The 21964-nt window shown below is 37.8% G+C and overlaps 1 protein-coding gene across 1 annotated transcript; it reads left to right on the top strand.

The window, feature by feature from the left end:
- The first annotated feature begins 10396 nt into the window (after positions 1-10396).
- On the top strand, positions 10397-16269 carry LOC140233126 (peptidase M20 domain-containing protein 2-like). Its single transcript, XM_072313242.1, has 3 exons — positions 10397-10768; positions 12849-13140; positions 15083-16269. The coding sequence occupies exons 1-3, from the start codon at positions 10397-10399 to the stop codon at positions 15634-15636; spliced, it is 1218 nt and encodes a 405-aa protein (XP_072169343.1). The 3' UTR covers positions 15637-16269.
- The last annotated feature ends 5695 nt before the right edge of the window (positions 16270-21964 follow it).

Raw genomic sequence — 21964 nt, 5'->3', positions numbered from 1 at the left:
CAACAATGAGGTTATCTCTTACTCTCATGGGCAGGAGCCAGTTCTCAGTACAATGCAACTTTGCTGCTATCGATTCTTCTTTGGAGATAGCTTTCAAGAGAAGAGGGATAGAGAGCTATCTTTTTTTTTTTTTTTTTGTTTCAAACAATATTTTATTTCGATTCCATCATCCATCGTTGATTACAATTCAACAATTATAGTTGTGTTGCTTGCTGCGTGACATTTCAAACGTATATCAAAATATTACAAAATAATTCTTAGGACTGTCATTGTGTCAATTTCTGATTATTCTACTATACAATACACAGCAACTGCTTCACAAATATAGTCATCCCGCAATAATTATAAGATCAATTTTTGATAATGCCTAATGGGTCAGCAATACCATTATGTGTGTACAATACACATTACAAAATATATCCATTGACTGCGTCCTGTATACTCATCACAGCAGTAATTATTAGAAAAAGAAATCAATATTGTTGAGGGGTCAAACAAAAGGCCTGCATACCTATGTATCAGGGGTCAACAAAAAGGCTACATACCTATGCACACACATCGTACATACAAAAGCTTTACAAATCTACATGATCAGTGTCTGTACATAATCCATACCTATAAAACATTACCCCTTCATCGCTCACCCGTATAACCTCATCAACACTTCCTCCTCTAGATAGGCATACTCCAGGTATACCTCACTCCAGCACAGATGCACACACACACACACACACACACACACACACACACACACACACACACACACACGCCCACAAACACCGAACCTGTTCACCAAACAATCAACAACAAAAAGCACAAAGAGGTAGCAATAGATGCGGAGTCCGAATCACCGTGTCATTAATTGATTCCATTTCCTGCTGTGCAAGGCCAGCGTCCCTCGTTTCATTGCTAATTTCCTTTCTTCTTCTCGACTTTCTAACATTCTTTCTCTAATTTCTCTTATCAATGGGGGCCTGCTCTTTTCCTTCGAAAATACAAATATCATCCATTTTATCAATAATATCAAATGGTTTATGAGTTGCCCTTTTCCGATATCCTGCGTTTTAATACCGACATGAACAGATTGCCAATCTAACTTTTGCATCTGGGGTAAAACAAAAACTTCACTACACAATTTCCAAATCTGACTGACTTCCCTACAATGAAAAAACAAATGTTCATAAGTCTCAACCTCAGAATAACAGAATGTACATTGGTTATCTCCTACAAAACCAAAAGAAAATCACTTAGCTTTTGTATATATTAAACCATACAACATTTTATATTGAAATTCACGCAGCTTACAATCAAGAGTAGACTTCCGAGGTCTTAAAAAAATCAATCTAAAATCTATTTCCTCAAAATTATATAAACCAACTAAATTATTATATGCTGATGATGTTCCAATTCCATCCCTCATCAATGCTTTATAAATAAGTTTTGACGTTATATCCTGTATATGATATATTTCATTCTGCAAATAAAATTCAATTTTCAATTGAGTATCCTCCATATTCATTTCTTGTTTTAATGTACCCTTCCATGATGACGGTAAAGCTAAAAATATTTCAAACATTTTTCCAATCATTTCTTCACTAACTCCTAATCTTAAAAACTCCCTTCTCCCTTTAAATTCCCCATTTACATCTACCAAATGATGAACTTTATATACATTCCTAAGAAATAACTCTTTATCAAATATTGTATGTCCATCAATCAAAATAAATTTATTATTAAAGATTACCTCATTCCTTTTTGAATCCTCTTTCAGGATCAAACTTCTACTTCCCATCCAAACCTGCAACATATCATTGTAAAATTCTGGTAAAGTTAACCTCAACAACCCTAAAATCGCCTTACTATAAAAAATCAAAATACCTCCCACCGATTTAGTGAAAAACTTAAAACATAACTTCCACTTCATACTATGATCCCCTCAAATCAAACGCTTAATCCACATAATTCTTTGTGCTTTAACAAACACTCGAAAATTAATGAACTTTAATCCTCCCCTATCATAATCTAAATACAAAATATTCCTTTTTATTTTATCTCTACCCCTCCAAATAAAATCAAACACCACCTTATCTAACTCCTCAAATACCCAATCAGGTGTTACCATGAGTGAAGAGATATAAATCAGCTTTGGTAAAACAAAAATCTTTACTAATTGAACTTTCCCCATCATCAATCTCCGATCGATCAATGACAATTAATATCGATCTAACAATATTCTTATTTCTCACCTCTACTTGGGGTATATGCATCAATGGATGTGAAGTTGTTAGGTTAGCTCGATCTTATAGGAGGGCACTTCAAGCTATAAACAATATCACATATTATGCCTGAGCAAGAGTGGTTATAAAATTTTAACATCACTCTTTATATATAGATTAACAAGTATAGTCTTCTAAGATGAAGACTTATACGATAGAAAACGAAGTTGCGAAAGTTAGGATGTGCAACTCAATAATTCAAAGAGATTACTTTGCTTGAATTCAATCATTATATTTTCGTTCATTGATTCAGTGTATATCCTTCTGAAACTAATCACATTTGTGTAATATTGAGGTATATATTCAAGCTAACCGCTGTCTCCACGTCTATTATAATATATACCGGTGATATAGGTCGGCTATGAAAGACTCGAGTTGTCAGTGATCGACTGGCGGTCCTAATTAATTTACTTTTGACTATCCTGCGTTTCAAGGTAAACAAAGATTTCCAAACACACGATAATGTAAGTAGATTCACTCATGATGGCTATAGAGGACCTAGTTCACTGATCTATGGGTATGATACGAGAATTGGTCATTTGTCCAAAGGTGTTCTTTGAATGGATGTGTATTGAGCGGGCGTAACACAGGCTGTCAATCCGACGATCGGAGTAGACTAACAATCACTGGTCAGATAGGTCAGATGGTGGCGTCTCACAGCGCGCTATATTGTTAATGGCTAGTTATATAAAATAATTTGAGACTTGAAACGAGATTTCATCTCAAAGTCTAGATTTTCTTTTTATATAATCAGTATCACTTGACACATCATATCTCTTAAAGTTCTGTTCCTTAACGGTAACCCTTTCTTCATAATCCATACAGGTAGGCCTATGTCTTTTTTCCAAATATATTCTCATTGATGAACAGCCCGAGAACATCACGATCACGTTGCCATTTTTGTCAAGTATACAGTCAAGCTTTATTAAAGTGCAAACGAAACAACAGTAGGTTTGAAAAGTAAAGAATCTTGCGGCAAAATCAATGTTGGTTATTCTGTAGATATAAAGAGAATGGTGAGATGCTATCAATGCAGTAAGATATATCAGAATGTGAGAGACAAAGCATGGATCGAGGTGAGACAAAAAATCACCTCCCTGTATGGACAGAGCGAGTTCGCTAAGGCCTTGGATCCGTGCAGTGTAACATAATAATATCCAGGGCTTAGCCGTAATTGTTCAATGGTGTATAGAGCCATGCAGATTATAAAGAACACCTAGAGATCCCTGCAGCCACACACCTAGGGGATATAGTCCCTGGTGACCGGATCGATTTTGTGAAATGAACATTGCATGTGACGTCAAATGCCCTGGAAAAAAAGACCATGTACATCTTGAATTGAATTTTCAGTACTTTATCATTCCATATACCACGGTTGTGATATTTCATTTGTGTCTTTAATTCTTCCTTGTAACTTACAATGTGTTCTGAGCATATATACTGTTTCAAGAAATATTGAATGATATTATTGAGTTTACCTTGGTATGTACAAAAAAAAAAGAATGCTGACTGACTGTAGTTATATACATCTGCCGTTGTCTGCAAAGTATAATATGTCTGCCAAATGTTGGCTTGTGGAATGCGCTTTTTTTTTTTTTTGGCCACATTTTCCAATTTTCCATCGGATAAATGATGTGTTAGATCTCAATCCTATATCGTTATTATTTGACATAAACGTACAACTATAGAATATGTTTAATGAGTAATCTCTTCCATAAGCCTGCAACTATGTAATGCGAGATCGATCGTCATTCATTCATGTTTTTATTTTAATTTCCAAACAATATATATGAGTAATACAAACGTCAAAATAATGGCATATTCTTGCCACATATAATGTCACATGATCAGTATAATTTAGTAGATCTTAGTATTTGCGACTTCTGAAGTCTTTCCACGAAAAATGTAGGATCCCGTCATAACAGGTATAGTAAAAGTGTGTTTGGTGTTGGTGCATACTGTAACTAAGTTTAAAAAATCAACAGCCCTACATGTACAAAATCTATGATGGAGATGACATAGTGATCATCATGTTTTACAATATACATTATTTATATAGTTTGCGACAGCACATAATGTTCTAATAACTCCTTCGTTTGTAATTACCAAGATACGTATAACTGGGTTTGTTCGTTTGTGGGTTTTGTGTTTATTTTTTCATTTGAATTACACTCCGTGAACTCCGATAAACGCGGTAACGTAAAGTGTCTGTTTTACTCTGAGAAAGGCGAGATTATTCAACCATTCACATCTCAGTCTTAAGGTCGGTGAGTTGGGAGCTCGAGTTCAGATAATGACTGCATTTCAGAAGACAGATAAATTAGCCCCATAGCATCTAGTACAGCAGCAGCCTTTTATAGCGTATGAAAACAGGGAACCAGCACTATTCTGTTTACGGTCATCCACATTGACACGAGGAGTATAGAAAACTATCAGAAATATGAGTTTTAAAAATGATTCATAATATACAGTCCGAATGACTGACACATTCACAATGACCTGATGACTGAACTCGATTTTGCTGCAAGATGAACACAATACATGTAATCGACTGGTCCTATAGCTTGAATCAAACATATACACAGGTATACTATAGTACCAACTGCACTTTACATGTGTGTATGAACCACTAGGTGAATATACACGGCTATAATATAAACTTTGAGGACTGATGAGTACTATACCCCGGAATACTACAGGGTACCTATATATAAATAATAATTTAGTGGCCATTATACTATTGTTGCTATATGATTGGAAACCAGGAAGCTGGACATGTCACGTACTATACTACTAAACCTGTGTTCACTTACCCAGAGTACGAGAGCACGGTCACATGTACCTCCATTGCATGGCAACACCAAGCGAACTCCATTTGCACGAACCCCGTGTTACCCTCACTGAAGTATAATGTACAGCTTATCGTGCTTATAGAGTTATATCAAACGCCACGGTTAAACACTTGTGTTTAATCTCTCGCGATCTTTGTAAGCTGTGTACGACGAATTTACTCCAAACAAGACAAAATGTACTTCTGACAGTGTTCACGATCCCATTGTGATTTAATGAAACTGAAACTTCACGGAAAAACAGAGTCTGACACCTGTATATGACTGTGCGTTGTGTATACCCGTCAGAGAAGTTCCTCGGATATAGTGTGTCAGGAACGTTATTCGCTCGTATAGCATTGGTGGGTGAGGGCAGGCAGACAAGCTTTCTGTGGAGACAATGCCCAGGGGAAGGGTTTGTACTACCACGACAATAGGGCGTTGCTAAACGGGTAGGATAGCGGATCGATAAACAAAGTAGAATAACCAAGGTGAATGGAATAACGGTACTAAATCCTAAAGAGTCTGCTTGCAGGGGCGTTAAATCTTCCTAGCATTTCACAAACTGTGCATCAGATCGTTCTAATTTTTTAATATGCATGACAAGCTGCGCCCGCTCATTGTAGTCTATATACCTCCTCATACACTTTCGGGAATGAACAAAATTCCAAATAACATTTCACAAAAGGTGCCCAGGTGTATAGTTCAATTTCAATTCTAAATGTACAAAAGCTCCCTCATGGCTGTGGGAAGGGGATACCCCACACCCTTCCCCGTCCATCTCAACAGACATATATATAGGCCTTATACACTTTGGGGGATTGAAGATTTTCCAAATATGAATCCAGTTCGCCCTTAATTTGAAATATAAATATGCACAAGCTTCCGAGCTTCCTTTGTGTACCCACCTCCCACACCCGCTCCTCACTCTGTTTAAAGGCTCCTATCTCGCCTTGCACTCATTATGGGACTGGAAATGTCCATAAAATTATATTCCATCGTAATAACTACGCTGTATATCAATTTTCTGATGTGACATGCACCTATAAAAATGTTTCTAAGTATGAAAAGGTTCCTGCATTGCTTTTGCCCTTAATTCAGTCCTCTCCATCTTCATCATATTCTTCATTATGTTATTGTTATCAATAATCATAATTCTATCATCATTAATAGGGGGATTTTTGTGTTGTCGTTAAGTGATGTTATCGCTATCATCATTACTCTTATCAGCAGTATAGGTACCATGCAAGGTCATCTACCGAGACCGACACCCACGAGTCATTCGAGTGCATGAGTTCGACATTGACAACAAACAAACAAACAAACAAACAAACAAACAAACAAACAAACGAACGAACGAACAAACAAACAAACAAACAAACAAACAAACAAACAAACAAACAAACAAAAATAAAATAAAAAGTTCCAGTATGAGTATAGTACACCCCTCCTGTCATAAAATTACAGTCCATGAGTTCAACACTAGGTAAAAACAGCCAACGAGTTCGACATTCATCATGGGGCTTTATGTGTCGGTCTCGCGGGCCTTAATTGTTATTGCTTACACATTGTCGAACTCACGGGTTATATTACTCGTAGTACATATTGTACTTGAATTTTAGAACAAATGCCCTGTGGATACGACAACATTTGAGCTGTTCATCGACATTGCAGACTCAAATTGGGATCTATAGGTCAACGTCCAAATTCAAATCTGCATTATGTAAGTAACTCAAAATTTAAGTCTGTATATATAAGTCAGCTCGATGAACAGCTCCATTGTTTTCGTATCCACATTAAGATGGTAATATATCATAGCGTTCTCAGCATCATTATACATACCTAGGATGAGAACAATAGCAATATTGATAAACATCATCACCTCATCTATACCTATGATCTTAATGAAAGATGTTATGAAACGGAAGGCAGATCAAGGATGACATCATGTCCAGTGGCCCATTTCATAAAAGATGTTAGGAGAGCAACTCTTGCTGGAATGGCAACTTCCAATACCAGCAGCCAATCAGGAAGCTGGATTCTTGTCGTTACCATGACAATTGCCATCCCAGCAAGAGTTGCTATCATACCAACTTTTTTATGAAACGTGGCCCAGATTTAATTTGTGGCATCGCAATGGCACCCCTTCCATCCGATGAAAGCTATGCCCTGGTTGGGTTCCTGACTTCGTTGCAAGGCGGGCAGGAGGGCAAAAAAAAATGTCACAGGCAAAAACAAACAAACAAACAAACAAACAAACAAACAAAAACAAATACAATACAAGAGATTGTAATCCTATGATAGGATAGAGGTAAACTTCATTTACGGGGAACTCAACACAAAATAATGATGATGAACATGTTGTATCTAATAGAGGACAACAAAACTGTTCAAGAGTTTTCTGTATAAGCGTGGGTCTGATAATGCTTGTTAGCTTGGAATGTGGATATTTAGAGTCAGAAAAGAAATGTTGACGAAAATCAAACTATGCTGGAATTTCTAGCGAAATTAGCAGTGCATGTATGTGTTATGGCTTGCTAATTGGCACGTTGTTACATGGCGTGTAAATCAATGACTTTCATTGCACATTATAACCGATGGCTTTATAGCCAATGACAAATTCTTATGAAACATATTCGTGAATAAAGCAGGTAAAGTCCCGTTTTTAAGATTAAACATGAACTGACCCAAATTAAGATAATCTAAATCTTTTATTTTTAGCAATTTATTCTTAAAAAAAGAAAAAATAATGGATCTGTATTATGAGCTCTTATTCAAGAAGTGAAAATAACCTAAAGTAATCTATCTATGGGCGGGCGTTGCCCCAAGCCAACAAACCGTATGTTAATAGGGTAATATCAGGGAGGAATACAGCATAGTGGCGGATTTTATTGGGAGGTGAAACTTAACACCAATTTTCCAGGATATGATTTTGAAGATGTTATCAACATGACATTTCCACTTAAGGAGAATTTATAATCAACAATAATCCCTAGAAATTTAATACGAGGATCATTTTCTATCGAAATCTCATCGGTAAAGAGTACATTACTAGTACTCAGTTGCGAATCCAGGCAGGGACGCACCGGGCGCCCTCCTCCCCCCCCCCCCCTTTATTTTTCGTTACAACAATAGCCCGCGCGCCTTGTAAATGCTCCCCCCCCCCCCCTTACGGAATTTATGGAGCCGCCCCTGTTACTAAACAACATATATTTGGCTTTTTGAAAATTGAAAGATTTGTTAGCTCTTATCCATTTTAATATCTTAACCAATTCACCATTTATTGTTTCCACAGGTATGAGGATTGTGATGTAAAAAACAAAATGAGATCATTAACAAAATGAATAAGAGACATCATCAGAAGATTTACTGAAGTCGTTATATAGATACATATAGACAAAGTAAAAAGAATTGAAAATTATCATACTTTTCAGTTCTTTTTACTTTGTCTATATATAATACATTATGTAAGACATGCACCCAAACATTGGCCATAATGGCCAAAGTATATTGGCTTGACTCGCACCGATTATGGTTCCTTGATGTTCAAAGACGGAGCATTGATGTAAATTCGTACCGGGCCTCAAATTCAGTGCCAGCTGAATTTGCGTTGTATACTTGAATTTTGTTCCCTAGCTTCTTTGGAAAATAAATCAAACTGCTTTCTGGACACTTCAAAGATCGAACTATTAATCATTTATCAAACGTATTAGGCTTCGAAGCCTGTCTGCTGCTGCGAGTCCCTTGCATGACAGCTGTATGTCTTCTATTATTTTATCATGCGATCTCAGAGAATTCGCCGTCTCTTTATCTTAGTCTCAAGACATGACTTGATTCACAAATTGATAAGAGAGAATAAAAATATACTTCATTTTGACAATGCAATTTGTAACATCAGTCTCAATGGGGAAATAAGGCGGCACGTCTGGACCCCGTTTTATAAAAACTTGCTATGATAGCATCTCTTGCTAGAATGGCGATTGTCAAGTTAACAACAATAATCATGCTTTTCTATTTGCTGTTGATACGGGATGTTGACATTCTAGCAACAGTTACTACCCTAAAAATATATCTAATGAAATGGGAACCTGGTCCGTTTTGGACAGTAAAAAGAAGGCTGTCTTACCCCATTTGTATCGGACATTCACACACATAAAGACACCCGACCGGTTTACGAGAAGTCTACGATAGAGACAATTCTTTTCTCGTACAATGTGATCGTCAATGCCCACATTATCCATTGAATGACACAATTAAATGTTTGCTTAGCAATATTTATGATGGACACTACTTATGATTTGGAGGCACTTTCCCTACATCTGGTGATGGGTGAAAACATTATTTTTTTTTAAGTATTTCACTTATATTTCAAGGTTCTCTGGTGAAACTTTTGAAAACCTTCTAAACCTTCTGAAAGTTATAGCCAGCAGGGCAGCACACTGCATATCGCTGACTATCCTCCTTGCTATAAAGGCCAACCATGTCTAACCATCGCATACGGTTGATTAGCCGCAAACTTCAGTAACGATTATTATTAGTAAGCAATTATACTAGGGGTGGGTCATTGTTTCTTATACATGTACTTGCTTTGCTCTTCTTACCCCCATAAACTGAAAGTATCAAAATTTGGAGTACCTGGTAGTGTGTACAGGTACATAGTACTGTGTGTAAGTGCGCCAGCTACGTCAAGTGTAACAGACTCAAGGTCGACCGACATGCATGCTGTATGAAGATGCGTGTGGGTACTATACTCGTGTGTGCAACACATGTCTTGATTGAGTGACCATTGACATCCCACATCGTGCATCGTTTGTGATCATGGGCTGTAAAATCGAGTTGATTTGAAGGCAAGGGAAGACGAATTAATGAAGCTCCTTGATTAAACACGTTAGCTAGCCACTGACTGACCGGACGGTGCAGGCAGCTTCTCACCTTTCGTCAGGACTATCATTTGGTTTTAAAGTTCAAGCTGTCCGAGTAAAAATTCCAAGCATCGCACCCTTAATTTCCACAACCATACGTGACAACCATTGGCATCGTCATAGGCCCCTACTACCGCCGTACCGGTACCGGACTACAGTATTTTGAACAGCTGTGGTGTACCTGGCCTATCTGCATGATCTGGACGGTCAGGGTGTGGAGGAGGATGAGCAAGACTCAAGAGCACTAACGTTAGCACTGGAGTGGAGGAAATTTAGTTAAAAGTTACGCCTTCTCAATAAACACTAGACTAGGTTTCTACCTCTCACTTCAACTCAAGATTGGACGGAGTAATCGACAAGCAAGATCAAGATGGAGGAACTACTGTCGGCAAGTTCTCAGACCATCGACACCGAAGCCACACATTTGTGGGAACTTGGCCATGAAATTTGGCGAAATCCTGAACTTGGTCTCCAAGAGTTTCATGCCCACAAGCTTCTGTGCAATTTTATGCGAGAAAGAGGATTTACAGTGGAGGAACAATTTCTGGGTTCGACTGGATTCAGGGCATCGTACTCCAACCCATCATCAGGGGGAGAGGGGGTGCACATTTGCCTGTTGGCTGAATATGATGCGCTTCCTGAGCTTGGGCACGCCTCAGGTCGTAATCTCATCACAGAATCTTGCGTAGCAACAGCACTTGCTGTGAAGGCAGTTATTGAGAAAAAGAAAGGAATTGGAAAGGTGAGCATGGTCATGGCTTACACAGCATGACATCAATAATACAACAAGTTCACCCAAAAACAGAGCAGAGAGGGACTTTATCAGTCCGAGAAATCCGCTCATGAGGGGGGCTCCGTCTCACAAGGCACTCTCTCCCTCATGAGCACCTCCATCCCCACAGTGCTCATGAGGCCTCCTCTTCACTTCTCATCCATCTCACATCTGATTTTTTTTTTTTTGTTACACACACATGTCCACTCCATGATGAGAAGAAGAATTGAATAAAATTCTGTCTATTTCAAATAATTTGTTTTGAATGAAGACGAAGCCAAAAGTCACACTTCATGCAACATGTGTGTTGATTTCGAAAGCATGGCTAGCCTAAGTCAGTAATTCTGGTATTCTGTCTATTTGTTTTGATTATTTCTTCTGTGTAGACTATGCTTCAAAATGCTCCTCTGAATCACATGCATGGCATGTACGCATGGCTGGCGTAAGTCCGTAATCTCTTGTTCGACCAATGGCGATTCATGTTTGCCTTTAAAATGGTATTAAGCACCGGTATTCATGGCACTTGTTAATATGCTCTGATATAATCCTCAAACTGCTTTTGGTATGTGACTAAATATGTCGGATTTTTTTTTTTTTTTATAAGCTGTTATTTTAACATGACAGATATTTTTGTGAATCGGGAGGTCACAAATATTTTCACAAGATGTTGTTTTCGCAAATTGACACTGACACAATCTTAAATGCATTGTTACCCTAGCACATGGTGACATTTTTGCGTGTTTTTAAATTCGTAATCCAACTGTGATTTGCAAAATTTGCGAAAATTAAACCCTCGCAAAAATAATAGCTTATTGGCTTATACAATAGTGCAGAGTATGGCTGTGAGCAGAAATACACTGTGTTGCAATATCAGAGAGGATTAGAAATGTCATGGAAACTACATCTATGGCAGTTTATACACTGAAGGCATAGCAGTTCTTGTCTTACTGAGAGTACGGGGTGTGCTTTTGTTGATCCTTTTCTTTATTCTCTGCATATTGTGCTGTCACTGATGTTTATGGCCGCGTTCATGCGAATTTCGTAGCCAGAATCACAAACATGAATCATGATTCAAAACGGCGTTTCAAATCACGGTCTTAGTGGAAGAGCGTTCACGCAGGCTTTCGCAACGCTGATTCTGGCTCAGCTCATCCTTTGCCATTGCGCAGCGCACTGCGCAGTTTGACCTTGTCTCTGCAACTCGAGCCCACTGAACTCAAACACTACGTTATCGAGTTCAGTGCTCGAGCCAGACCTCCTTATTCCAACTGTACAGGCGCTAGGCCGTTACGTTTTTACTTCGGTGAATACTTTCCGATAAGCTGTGGCATTCAGGCTCTGCCCACAGATCGAGGAACAGATCGAGGAATAATCCTAATTCTTTGTCTCTCCAATTGTTTTCCTTGGTAGACACAGCGCTGCAACCATTACTTTTATCAACTCAATCGGAGAGTAATTACATGTATTATTATATTAAACAGTTAACGTTAGATACGAGCATAGAATCGGTGTATGGCGTTGATGTAAACAAACAAGTCCAAGTATGGTACCAAAACACACGATTCATAAGACGTACACAAGCGCGCGAACAGAACTAGAGCTGTGGGATACCCCATGAGACACGCATGCGCACAGCGCACAATGGCGTCATAGAATCATGATTGAAATCACGGTTGCGTTCATGCGGTTTCTGCGATCGTGATTCTGGCAGAATCATGATTCAAAACGCCCTTTTTTCCGCGTTTCAGATCGGCGTTTTGAAACGCGTTTAAATGGAAAAATCGCATGAACGCAACGCAACTAAACACGTTTAGCGACTAAACGTGTTTAGAAACGCAATTCTAGTTTCGCATGAACGCAGCCTTAGTTGCTTGGATATGAACAACAATTTCTGGTATACCATTAGAGCCAAGATTGTTGCATCTTTATAGAAATAGCAGAACAGCAGAAGAGACATTTTTTTCCTCATAATGTAATGAGTTTACTGATAAAAGAACATCATTGCAGAGAAGAGCAACATGACAATGTCCATTTTTATTTTATTTCACAGGTCACTGTACTTGGCACACCAGACTCAGAAGGAAATGGGAAGAAAATTGAAGCCATCCACAGTGGGCTGTTCAAAGATGTAGACTTAGCAGCATCCTTCAACCCATTTACAGTGAATGTGGCCAAACCCACCATGCTGACCATCATGCGATTGACCATTCGCTTCAAAGGGAAGGCAGCACATGCCTCCTCATGTCCATGGGATGGCCGAAATGCCCTGGATGCAGCTGTCCTGTGCTACAATAATATTTCTGTTCTGAGGCAACAGCTGAAGCCTTTCATGCAAATACATGGTGAGTATCTTTATGTCATGAGTAGAATATGAAAACTGCGTTGTTGAAGAAGATTTGCAAGATGTTTAAACTGTTTAAGTATAGAATGACTTTATTCCCTTTGTAAAGATTTTATGAAAAAAAAATAACAATGTACCCTGTGCCCTTAGTTGTAAAACTTACAATGATGAGGTATTTCATCATCGAAGAATAGACCTGAAGCAGTAGAAAGTCACTCATCTGCATAATCTTTAATTTACCAGCTTTCTAGCTTTCCCCACACCCCTTGGCAGAAATTTCAAGGGGTTAGTCAAGTAACCATATAATGATTATCAGCTTTGAGATTTTGTATTGTCTCATGATTGTATGTAATTGAACTGTGATGTTGCAATACTAGCATCTACATTGTATAGGTTAGCCTAAAATACACTGTTGGAATGAATAGTGAGGATGCTAAAAATTGTTGCAGCTGATTTGTGATATTATCACCATTGTCATCATAGCAGACACTGAAGATACTGATTCAGTATTGTTACGACCAAAATCACTCTGAGAATGATCGCACAAAAGATACAATCAACTAATGTTCAGGCGGTTTATTAACAGTGATATTGTGGGTACAGACTCGTAATCGGTTTTCACATCAGTACAATAATGATCAATAGAAACAATTACAAATCGGTAATGAAATCACTTACACGTAGTACAGCCAAATTTGAAAGCAAGTAATCCTTTGACAGTGTCCAGATACGATGTTCGATGCACAGATGAATGATCCGCGATGCACCGATGAATGATACCTCAGATGTAAATCCAGAGACGCAGGTTGTGATAATCCTTGGTATTATAATCCGGGGTAAAAATCCAGGATATACGTCCACAGCGAAACGTGCAGAATCCACAGGAAACGGGCAGAATCCAAATGTTATCACGACCACGTCCAGTTGATGCGTTGAATGATGATTCACTTTATAATGTCCAGCAAGGAATCCAGCCCGTCACAGCTTTGCCGTAATAATGTCGGTTGACACTAAAATATGGAGTCTATCTCCAACGTAGGCAAATTAATTCTCTGCAGGCAAAATGTCTCCCAGGCCTTATCTCCACAAACACAATTTGTATAGCAGGTCAGCAGGTAACACAGGACTGACTATAACAAGTCGCTTCAGAGCCAGAAGTGACGTAACTCTCAGAGCAGAGGTGTTGGGTACTCTGCCTACCTCAGAATTTCTCCGGCTTATATATTCATTCACCCCTTTCTTGAACATTCTGTAATTTTCTCCAACCTGGGGCCACACACCTGAACATACTAGCAAGTCCAAATTCCAGGAATCCTGGATGACTCACTGTCTAACTATGTGCATAACATAATTGCCAAAATTAACTACCAATCACATTGGGCTACAAGGGCAGTGCCTCACTCAGCCAGCACTTCCTAGAATTTTCTGGAATGGATGAAATCATTCTAGATTGAGTGAGCTATAATGTATTTCCTGTCACATGCATACATGTACTGTAGCTACATTGTATACCATGTAGAAAATTCTCCACTGATCTGGTCAGCCTGTATGTACTATCTATATCATATAGAATGTTCTCCATTATTCTGGTCCACCTGTGTACATACACATTAAAACAACCATGCATACAGCCTTGATACATGTACATAACTACTTGTGTGTACATTTGTGACAGTATCTTCAGTGTCTGCTATGATGACAATGGTGTGAATAATTGTGATGTCCTCTGATAAAACAGTGTAACTCATCACCAAATGTTCATAGACTTTTCTGTAAGATAAGAGTTTTTCAGTTTCTTTATAGTCTTCTCACCATACACTATTTTCACATTAAGAGGTGGCAGTATCATGTGTAGATATGCTTACACTTGATAAGAGTTATTGAATTATTTTTTTTCAATCCTGCAAACCCCTTCATCCTATCACAAACACACACCCACACAGGCGTCATCTCAAATGGTGGAGTGAAGCCCAACATCATCCCTGAGCACACAGAGATGGTCTTTTACCTGCGTGCCAAAGACCATGTGGACATGGCTCACCTACAGCAGCGAGCCAATGCTGCCTTCCACGCTGCTGCAAAGGCAACTGGCTGTGAGCTGGAGTTTGATTTCACCCCAACACCATACTCCAATCTATGCAGCAATGCTCAGCTGGCTTCTCTTTACCAGAGACAGGCGGAAGGTCTTGGCATGGAGTTTACCACTAGCGTGGATATGGCCGCCACTCTTGTCGGTTCGTCCGACACTGGTAATGTTTCTCACGTTGTGCCAACTTTGGCACCAGCATTTGACATTGCACCAGCAGCTGTAGCCACAAACACTCAGGCCTTTGCAGAGATTGCTGGTAGTGAGGAGGCTCACAAAAGAGCCCTAATCGCTGCCAAGGCAATGGCCCGAACCTTGATAATGGCTGCCATGGATTCCTCCATCATGACAAGCATCAAGAATGGGTTTGAGGCAGATTCCTGTGCTGCTTCCATGACCCAGTGGCATTGAGGGAGGGAGTGTCTCACGGCAGTAACAACTGCAGATGAAGTCATCCTAGGTTGATTTCTTTGAAGCAAAGGGAAATGTTTATGAATTTTAGGTTTTGGAAGGTGGTGTGCTGTCAGAATTCAGTGATAATACTGAAGCAAGTTTCATCACCAACTGTGTTTTGAAAGAAAAAGATATGATATCATATTGAGCCGTCAGGTTTCAGAGATACATTATCAATGAAAAGTCAAGGATATCATCTGGAGTATGTCTGTAGTTTTATAATGATATAAAACAAAGGTAAGGTAAAGGCAAAACAGTTCTCAGAAGGATGCAAATTTCATCTTCCACCAATTGCAATTTGCTTGCAATTGTAATACACTGAAAGAGTCTACCAAGAAATTTGTCTAGCTGATTAGGATTTGCCAAGGTAATGAGTTCTTCTGAAGTGTTTGAGCTCAAAGAGTGAAATAGCAAAAATCGGTTTGCCCTGTTTTTATTCGCAAAGCGCCCTCCCTGTTCAGTACTGGTTACCTGGTAGCACTGCCTGGTAGGTAGAATATTGCGTGATGATCCATAGTGAGCTAGAAATCATATATCCCAACAAGCAGCATGTGATTCACTCTAATCTAGCGCATAAGATCAGTGTATACTTCTGTAGCCATATTTGTCGATTATTGATAATTGATTACAAAAAAAAAAAATATGTAGCAGCCATGATTAGGTTTGCTATGAGACTTTAGTACTTGGTACTTGCAGTATACCTTTTTAATTGATATTTTGCATGTTTTTCATTACCCATCTGAAATAGTGTTATCACAATGTTATTTCACACACATGTCTTACGCTTAGTTATGTGTCCATTTTAGAGCAAAAATCAACAGTTTCTGCAGGTGTATGGGATTGTGTTTGACCTTGGATTGTATTTGACCTTTAAAAGCTAATGCATAGTTGTGAGTACTCCCTTTAATATTTTGCAGCCAAACTTTATAATGATTGACATTAACCACACAGACATGGCAGGCTGCAGATGCTATTCAAACCTATTGGAGTGATGCTGTTACATCTGCATAAGTGTTTTCAACTTATATTGCGTGTTACTGTGAATTACTGTAAATCATTGTAGTGGACATGAATTAGTAATAACTTGGAAAAAAGTTGAAAATTCACTAAAAAGGGTCTATGGCAATTACCCCCTTGGCAATTGCCCCACACCCTTTCCCTGACTCAAACCCTAATCCTAATCCTGAACCTAATCTTAATCCTAAACCAAACTCTCAACCCTAACCCTAACCCTAAACCAAACCCTAATTTTTGCTTTAATTTTATCAGTAACCAGTATTTAGCAGGGAGGGGGCGGTAATTGCCCGGATACAAATTAAAAAGTGTAATTTGTAAACTTTTTCAGCTGATTATCACAATAATTAAGTGGAGACATACAAAAATATGCACATGTATGTAATGCAAATTAACTGAAAAGAGCAGTAAGCTGGTCAAGTATATCTTAGTCACTGCATTAATGCATGGTTAAACACTACATGTTTGTAGTAATTCTTGCTCTTAACCCTATTCTAACTGGGCTATTTGAGACCAAGTTTTTACTGGGGGGGGGGGGTCAATTTGACCCCCCCTTCAGATCTCGGCCGCCGATCGCGCGATCGCCGCAAAATTTTGCCTGAACATAGAGCCGGATGTCAACTACAAGATTACATGGTCATATAATAGAAAAATTTTGATTTCATATTTTTTAATAAATTAATTATGCAAACTAACACATGAAATCATATTTTCACCTATAACTCCATAAAAAAGACTGAAGGATTATTAGATTTTTGTGTCAGAGTTCCTCAAGACACATCAAACAATTTTCTCGTAAAAAAATAGCACAATCAAAATCATTTTCTTTTGTTTTTTATTGTTTTGTTAATTTCTTATGTATTTTATTGTTTTCTCGATCTTTTGTTTTCTATTGTTTTTTTGCCAAAATTTGTTGGAGGCACTTTTTCAAGCTTATCTACATTAGAATTGATTTATTTCAATGGTTAAAAGTTGAAATAATCTAATTTATATCAATTAAACAAAAAAACACACTTTGCATTGGATTTGCGCACGAAATCATGAATTTGAGCGTTTTTCGGGTTGACATGCATATGCAAAACATTGCATAAGTTCAGAACGGTGTACCCGGACGTCGCAAATTTGGTCTCAAAATATGCGGGAGACTCAAATGAAAAAAGTCATGAAACAACGCGGCAAAATCTTTGCACGTTGCGGAATCGTGGCGCGAAACGTCGAGGGGGGGGGGGTTCAATTTGACCCCCCCCCCCAGTTAGAATAGGGTTAACCCTATTCTAACTGGGCTATTTGAGACCAAGTTTTTACTGAGGGGGGGTCAATTTGACCCCCCCTTCAGATCTCGGCCGCTGATCGCGCGATCGCCGCAAAATTTTGCCTGAAGATAGAGCTGGATGTCAACTACAAGATTACATGGTCATACAATAGAAAAATATTTCCTTTCTATTTTTAATAAATTAATTATGCAAATTTGTGCATGAAATCATATTTTCATCTATAACTCCATTAAAAAGACTGGAGGATTGCTAAATTTTTGTGTCAGAATTCCTCAAGACACATCAAACAATTTTCATGTAAAAAAATAGCACAATCGAAATCAATTTCTTTTGTTTTTTATTGTTTTGTTAATTTCTTATGTATTTTATTGTTTTTTCGACCTTTTGTTTTCTATTGTTTTTTAGCCAAAATTTGTTGCAGGCACTTTTTCAGGCTTATCTACACTAGAATTGATTAATTTTAATGGTTAAAAGTTGAAATAATCTAATTTATATCAGTTTAACCAAAAAACACAATTTGCATTGGATTTGCACACGATATCATGAATTTGAGCTGTTTTTTGGTTGACATGCATATGCAAAACATTACATAACTTCAAAACGGTGCACCCAGACGTCGCAAATTTGGTCTCAAAATATGCGGGAGACTTCAATGAAAAAAGTCGTGAAACGACGCAGCAAAATCTTTGCGCGTTGCGAAATCGTGGCGCGAAACGTCGAGGGGGGGGGGGTTAATTTGACCCCCCCCCCCCCCCCAGTTAGAATAGGGTTAAACAGTGTTATGGAGCTTTTTGTATTCTTATCAACTAATAACCATCTTTCCTTGAATTGAAATCTAGGAACTGCTTTATTTTTTTTTTCACCTGCCAAAAACACTCGAGCACCAAATTAATAGACAAGAGGACCAAATATGCACATGTATGTAATGCAAATTAACTGAAAAGAGCAGTAAGCTGGTCAAGTATATCTTAGTCACTGCATTAATGCATGGTTAAACACTACATGTTTATAGTAATTCTTGCTCTTAAACAGTGTTATGGAGCTTTTTGTATTCTTATCAACTAATAACCATCTTTCCTTGAATTGAAATCTAGGAACTGCCTTATTTTTTTTTTTCACCTGCCAAAAACACTCGAGAACCAAATTAATAGACAAGAGGACCATGCAAAGTCAGGGAATGAAAAACATATGAAATGTGATCAACATCATTGTACTCAGTCTGAATAAGATGATTTTGTACCATTTTATAGATACTATTAACTTAATGCATGTGATTTTGTAATGACATTCATGTTATGCTGCCCATATTCTTCCATTGTTACTAGAATAGTTAGTCAACTCTCTTTTTCCACCTGATTTCTTTGTCATATTTATAGTCTGTATTGATAGATTACTAGCATTATTTTAAGGGCCATTCCAGACGATTTTCATAATTTCACATCATGTAGTGCATAAATCGACAGCTCCATGTAAAGATTTGTGGAATTTATTGTGGTCTTTGAGCAGAGAAATCAATATTCTGAAAAATCTAAACAAATTACACTGAACAATGATGACATATGAGCCTCACTTATTTCAGAAATGTAGCAGTGTAATTCCATTACAATACCGCTTGATTGACAAGTTCACCTGTGTGAAATCTATGCATACCGTCATCTTTTGTTCTGTTTCCTTGAGCCCCAATTCAAGCATTCTTATGGTGAGGCTGTCATGTCATCATCCTTGTTCATTGCAATTTGTTATAAATTTTGAATACATTCTTATTCCTCATCCCAATCATCACAAATTCTGAAACTCAGTATAAGTAATTGATTGTTGTTCAAATGTAAAAATATGAAAATCATCTGGAGGTCTCCTTTTATCCTCTCTTATTAGGAAGGTATCATTTTGGTATTTCTGACATTTTGTGCAAGTAGTAACTTTCAGTGGATTTACTTCTTCTGGTATCATTTACAGTATGTTATAATGCCTGCCACATGGAGGGTGCTGGAGGTTTTTTTTTTTTTTTTTTTTTTTTTTTTTATTCCGTGATATTTCATCCATTTTCTGCGTTTAGTGTGGAAGTTTTGAAAAGAGTTTGTGTTTATTCGCTGCATTAATGATGTGTGCAGAGTGAAGTACCAGATGTGCTTGTCTCATAAAGATATGCAGTTATGATTTACCTTCATAAATTTGACAAGACATAATTTTGAATGATGACCGTCTCTTGTTTTTGTGTGCATCGATTTGTGGATTTTATGCACAGTTAATACTTGACTGGTCTTGTAATGAAAAAAGAAATACCGGTACACTGAGGTGAGAAGAAATGGAAAGAGCTGTGATCCTTCCTCAGTGTGTCGTGGAAGTCAACAAACCCTGCATTATGGTTGACACTTGTAAGCTGGTAGATTTGATTACAATAAGTTGTGTTAGTTCTAGTCTTGTAGAAAGTGTTCCTCCTTATGTGCCAATGACTTTTATCTCACAAGGGTTCAGGTACGAGAGGTTACACGATTAATGGCCATCCAGTGGAAACCAAGGCAAGGGCTTTGTTGTGTGCAAAGAGTATCAATAAAGAGTGCATTCTAAAAGTGAATAGAGTTCTGAACTTGCTCCCTATAAAGCTGGGGGAATGTGATTTCTTTCAAAATAACTACTGCAGAAGTTGAAATATATTTGAGAGTCATATTCACCCTGGACTGAACTCGATGAACCTCATGCATTTATAATTCCTCACTGGAGAGAATTTGCTCTTTCTTTCAATATTTTTACAAATATATTAGGCAATTACAAAGGGAGGGGGAGGGAGAGAGAGAGAGAGAGAGAGAGAGAGAGAGAGAGAGAGAGAGAGAGAGAGGTGAATTTGTACTTATACTTTTGCCTCTGACACTGAGGGCCAAACTGCAGATTTGATATGGAGGCATGTTGATAGGTTTCACACTGCACATTGTATTACCTGAATGACATAATTGGACTGGGGAGGGAGATCAGGTGGACAAGTCCCTGATTGGACCTGAACCAGCTTCAGTCATGTGTTGAAGTGACCTGAACCAGCTTCAGTCATGTGTTGAAGTGACAGTTTTCTTCTCATTAAAAGAAAAAAAAAAAAAGGAAAAATCTTATTCTCAGAGTGTGACCATGATGGTGGCTGTCCTTGCACAACTCAGTGGTCATTTATTGTCATTTCCTTTTGTAAACCTTTTAACTGAGCATGTGAGCAAGAAATAAAGTGAATGCACTGTTTCATGAATGTTATATTAGAAATGGTCACTATAGATTGGTTTTATCTGTATTTTTAAATCAGATTTTTTTCTTCAACAATGAGAAAAGATCATTTTTATCAGCAATTAATATGAGTACGGGTAGTTAATCAGAAATTGTCTTTTATATTGTTCAAAGTTACTTGACAGACACATAGAATTCAAGCATTAACCTGAACAAGTTCATATGAACTTAAAAAGGATAGTAGATTAGTATGATTTTGATACAATTTTGGCCAAATATGATAGTAATAACTTTTTATTGTCAATTATTCAATGTGGGCCCAAAACCGTAATACAGTGTAGTTCAATTCTATACATTGCAAAATTTTCTCAAGAAAACAAAGAACACGGAAATAAAAAACGAACACAGACACAGACAGACAGACACACGCACACAACATCTAATAGAAGTGACTAGTCTGCTGCAAAATAATGTCAATCTGCATCATTACACTTTTTCTATTTTAACTTACAAGTGTCCATATACTGAAAACTTGTTGATAAATATGTAGAACGCAGATTTACAAATTAGCACCCATTTCTTAATCTCATCTGTGTTTGTGTGCAGGTTTTTGATACATCTGTATGTATGTGTGTGTGTGTGTGTGTGTGTGTGTGTGTGTTTATTGTGTATAGCTTTATCAAATCTCATGAATGTGTTTTGAGTGTGGTTTGGCCATGAAGTAAGTCTGCCAATATGGGTGGTTGATAATGAACTTTACTGCTGTAGAAAGCATTAACATAAATTTTAATATA

Source organism: Diadema setosum, chromosome 9, assembly GCF_964275005.1.
Source record: "Diadema setosum chromosome 9, eeDiaSeto1, whole genome shotgun sequence".
NCBI classification, from domain to species: Eukaryota; Metazoa; Echinodermata; class Echinoidea; order Diadematoida; family Diadematidae; genus Diadema; species Diadema setosum.
This window is presented reverse-complemented; position numbering and strand designations above follow the sequence as displayed.

Coding starts and splice junctions, on each gene's coding strand:
- LOC140233126 (XM_072313242.1), top strand. CDS start 10,397: ATGGAGGAACTACTGTCGGCAAGTTCTCAGACCATCGACACCGAAGCC. Junction 10,769..12,848: donor AAAAGAAAGGAATTGGAAAG/GTGAGCATGGTC, acceptor TTTATTTCACAG/GTCACTGTACTTGGCACACC. Junction 13,141..15,082: donor GCCTTTCATGCAAATACATG/GTGAGTATCTTT, acceptor ACACCCACACAG/GCGTCATCTCAAATGGTGGA.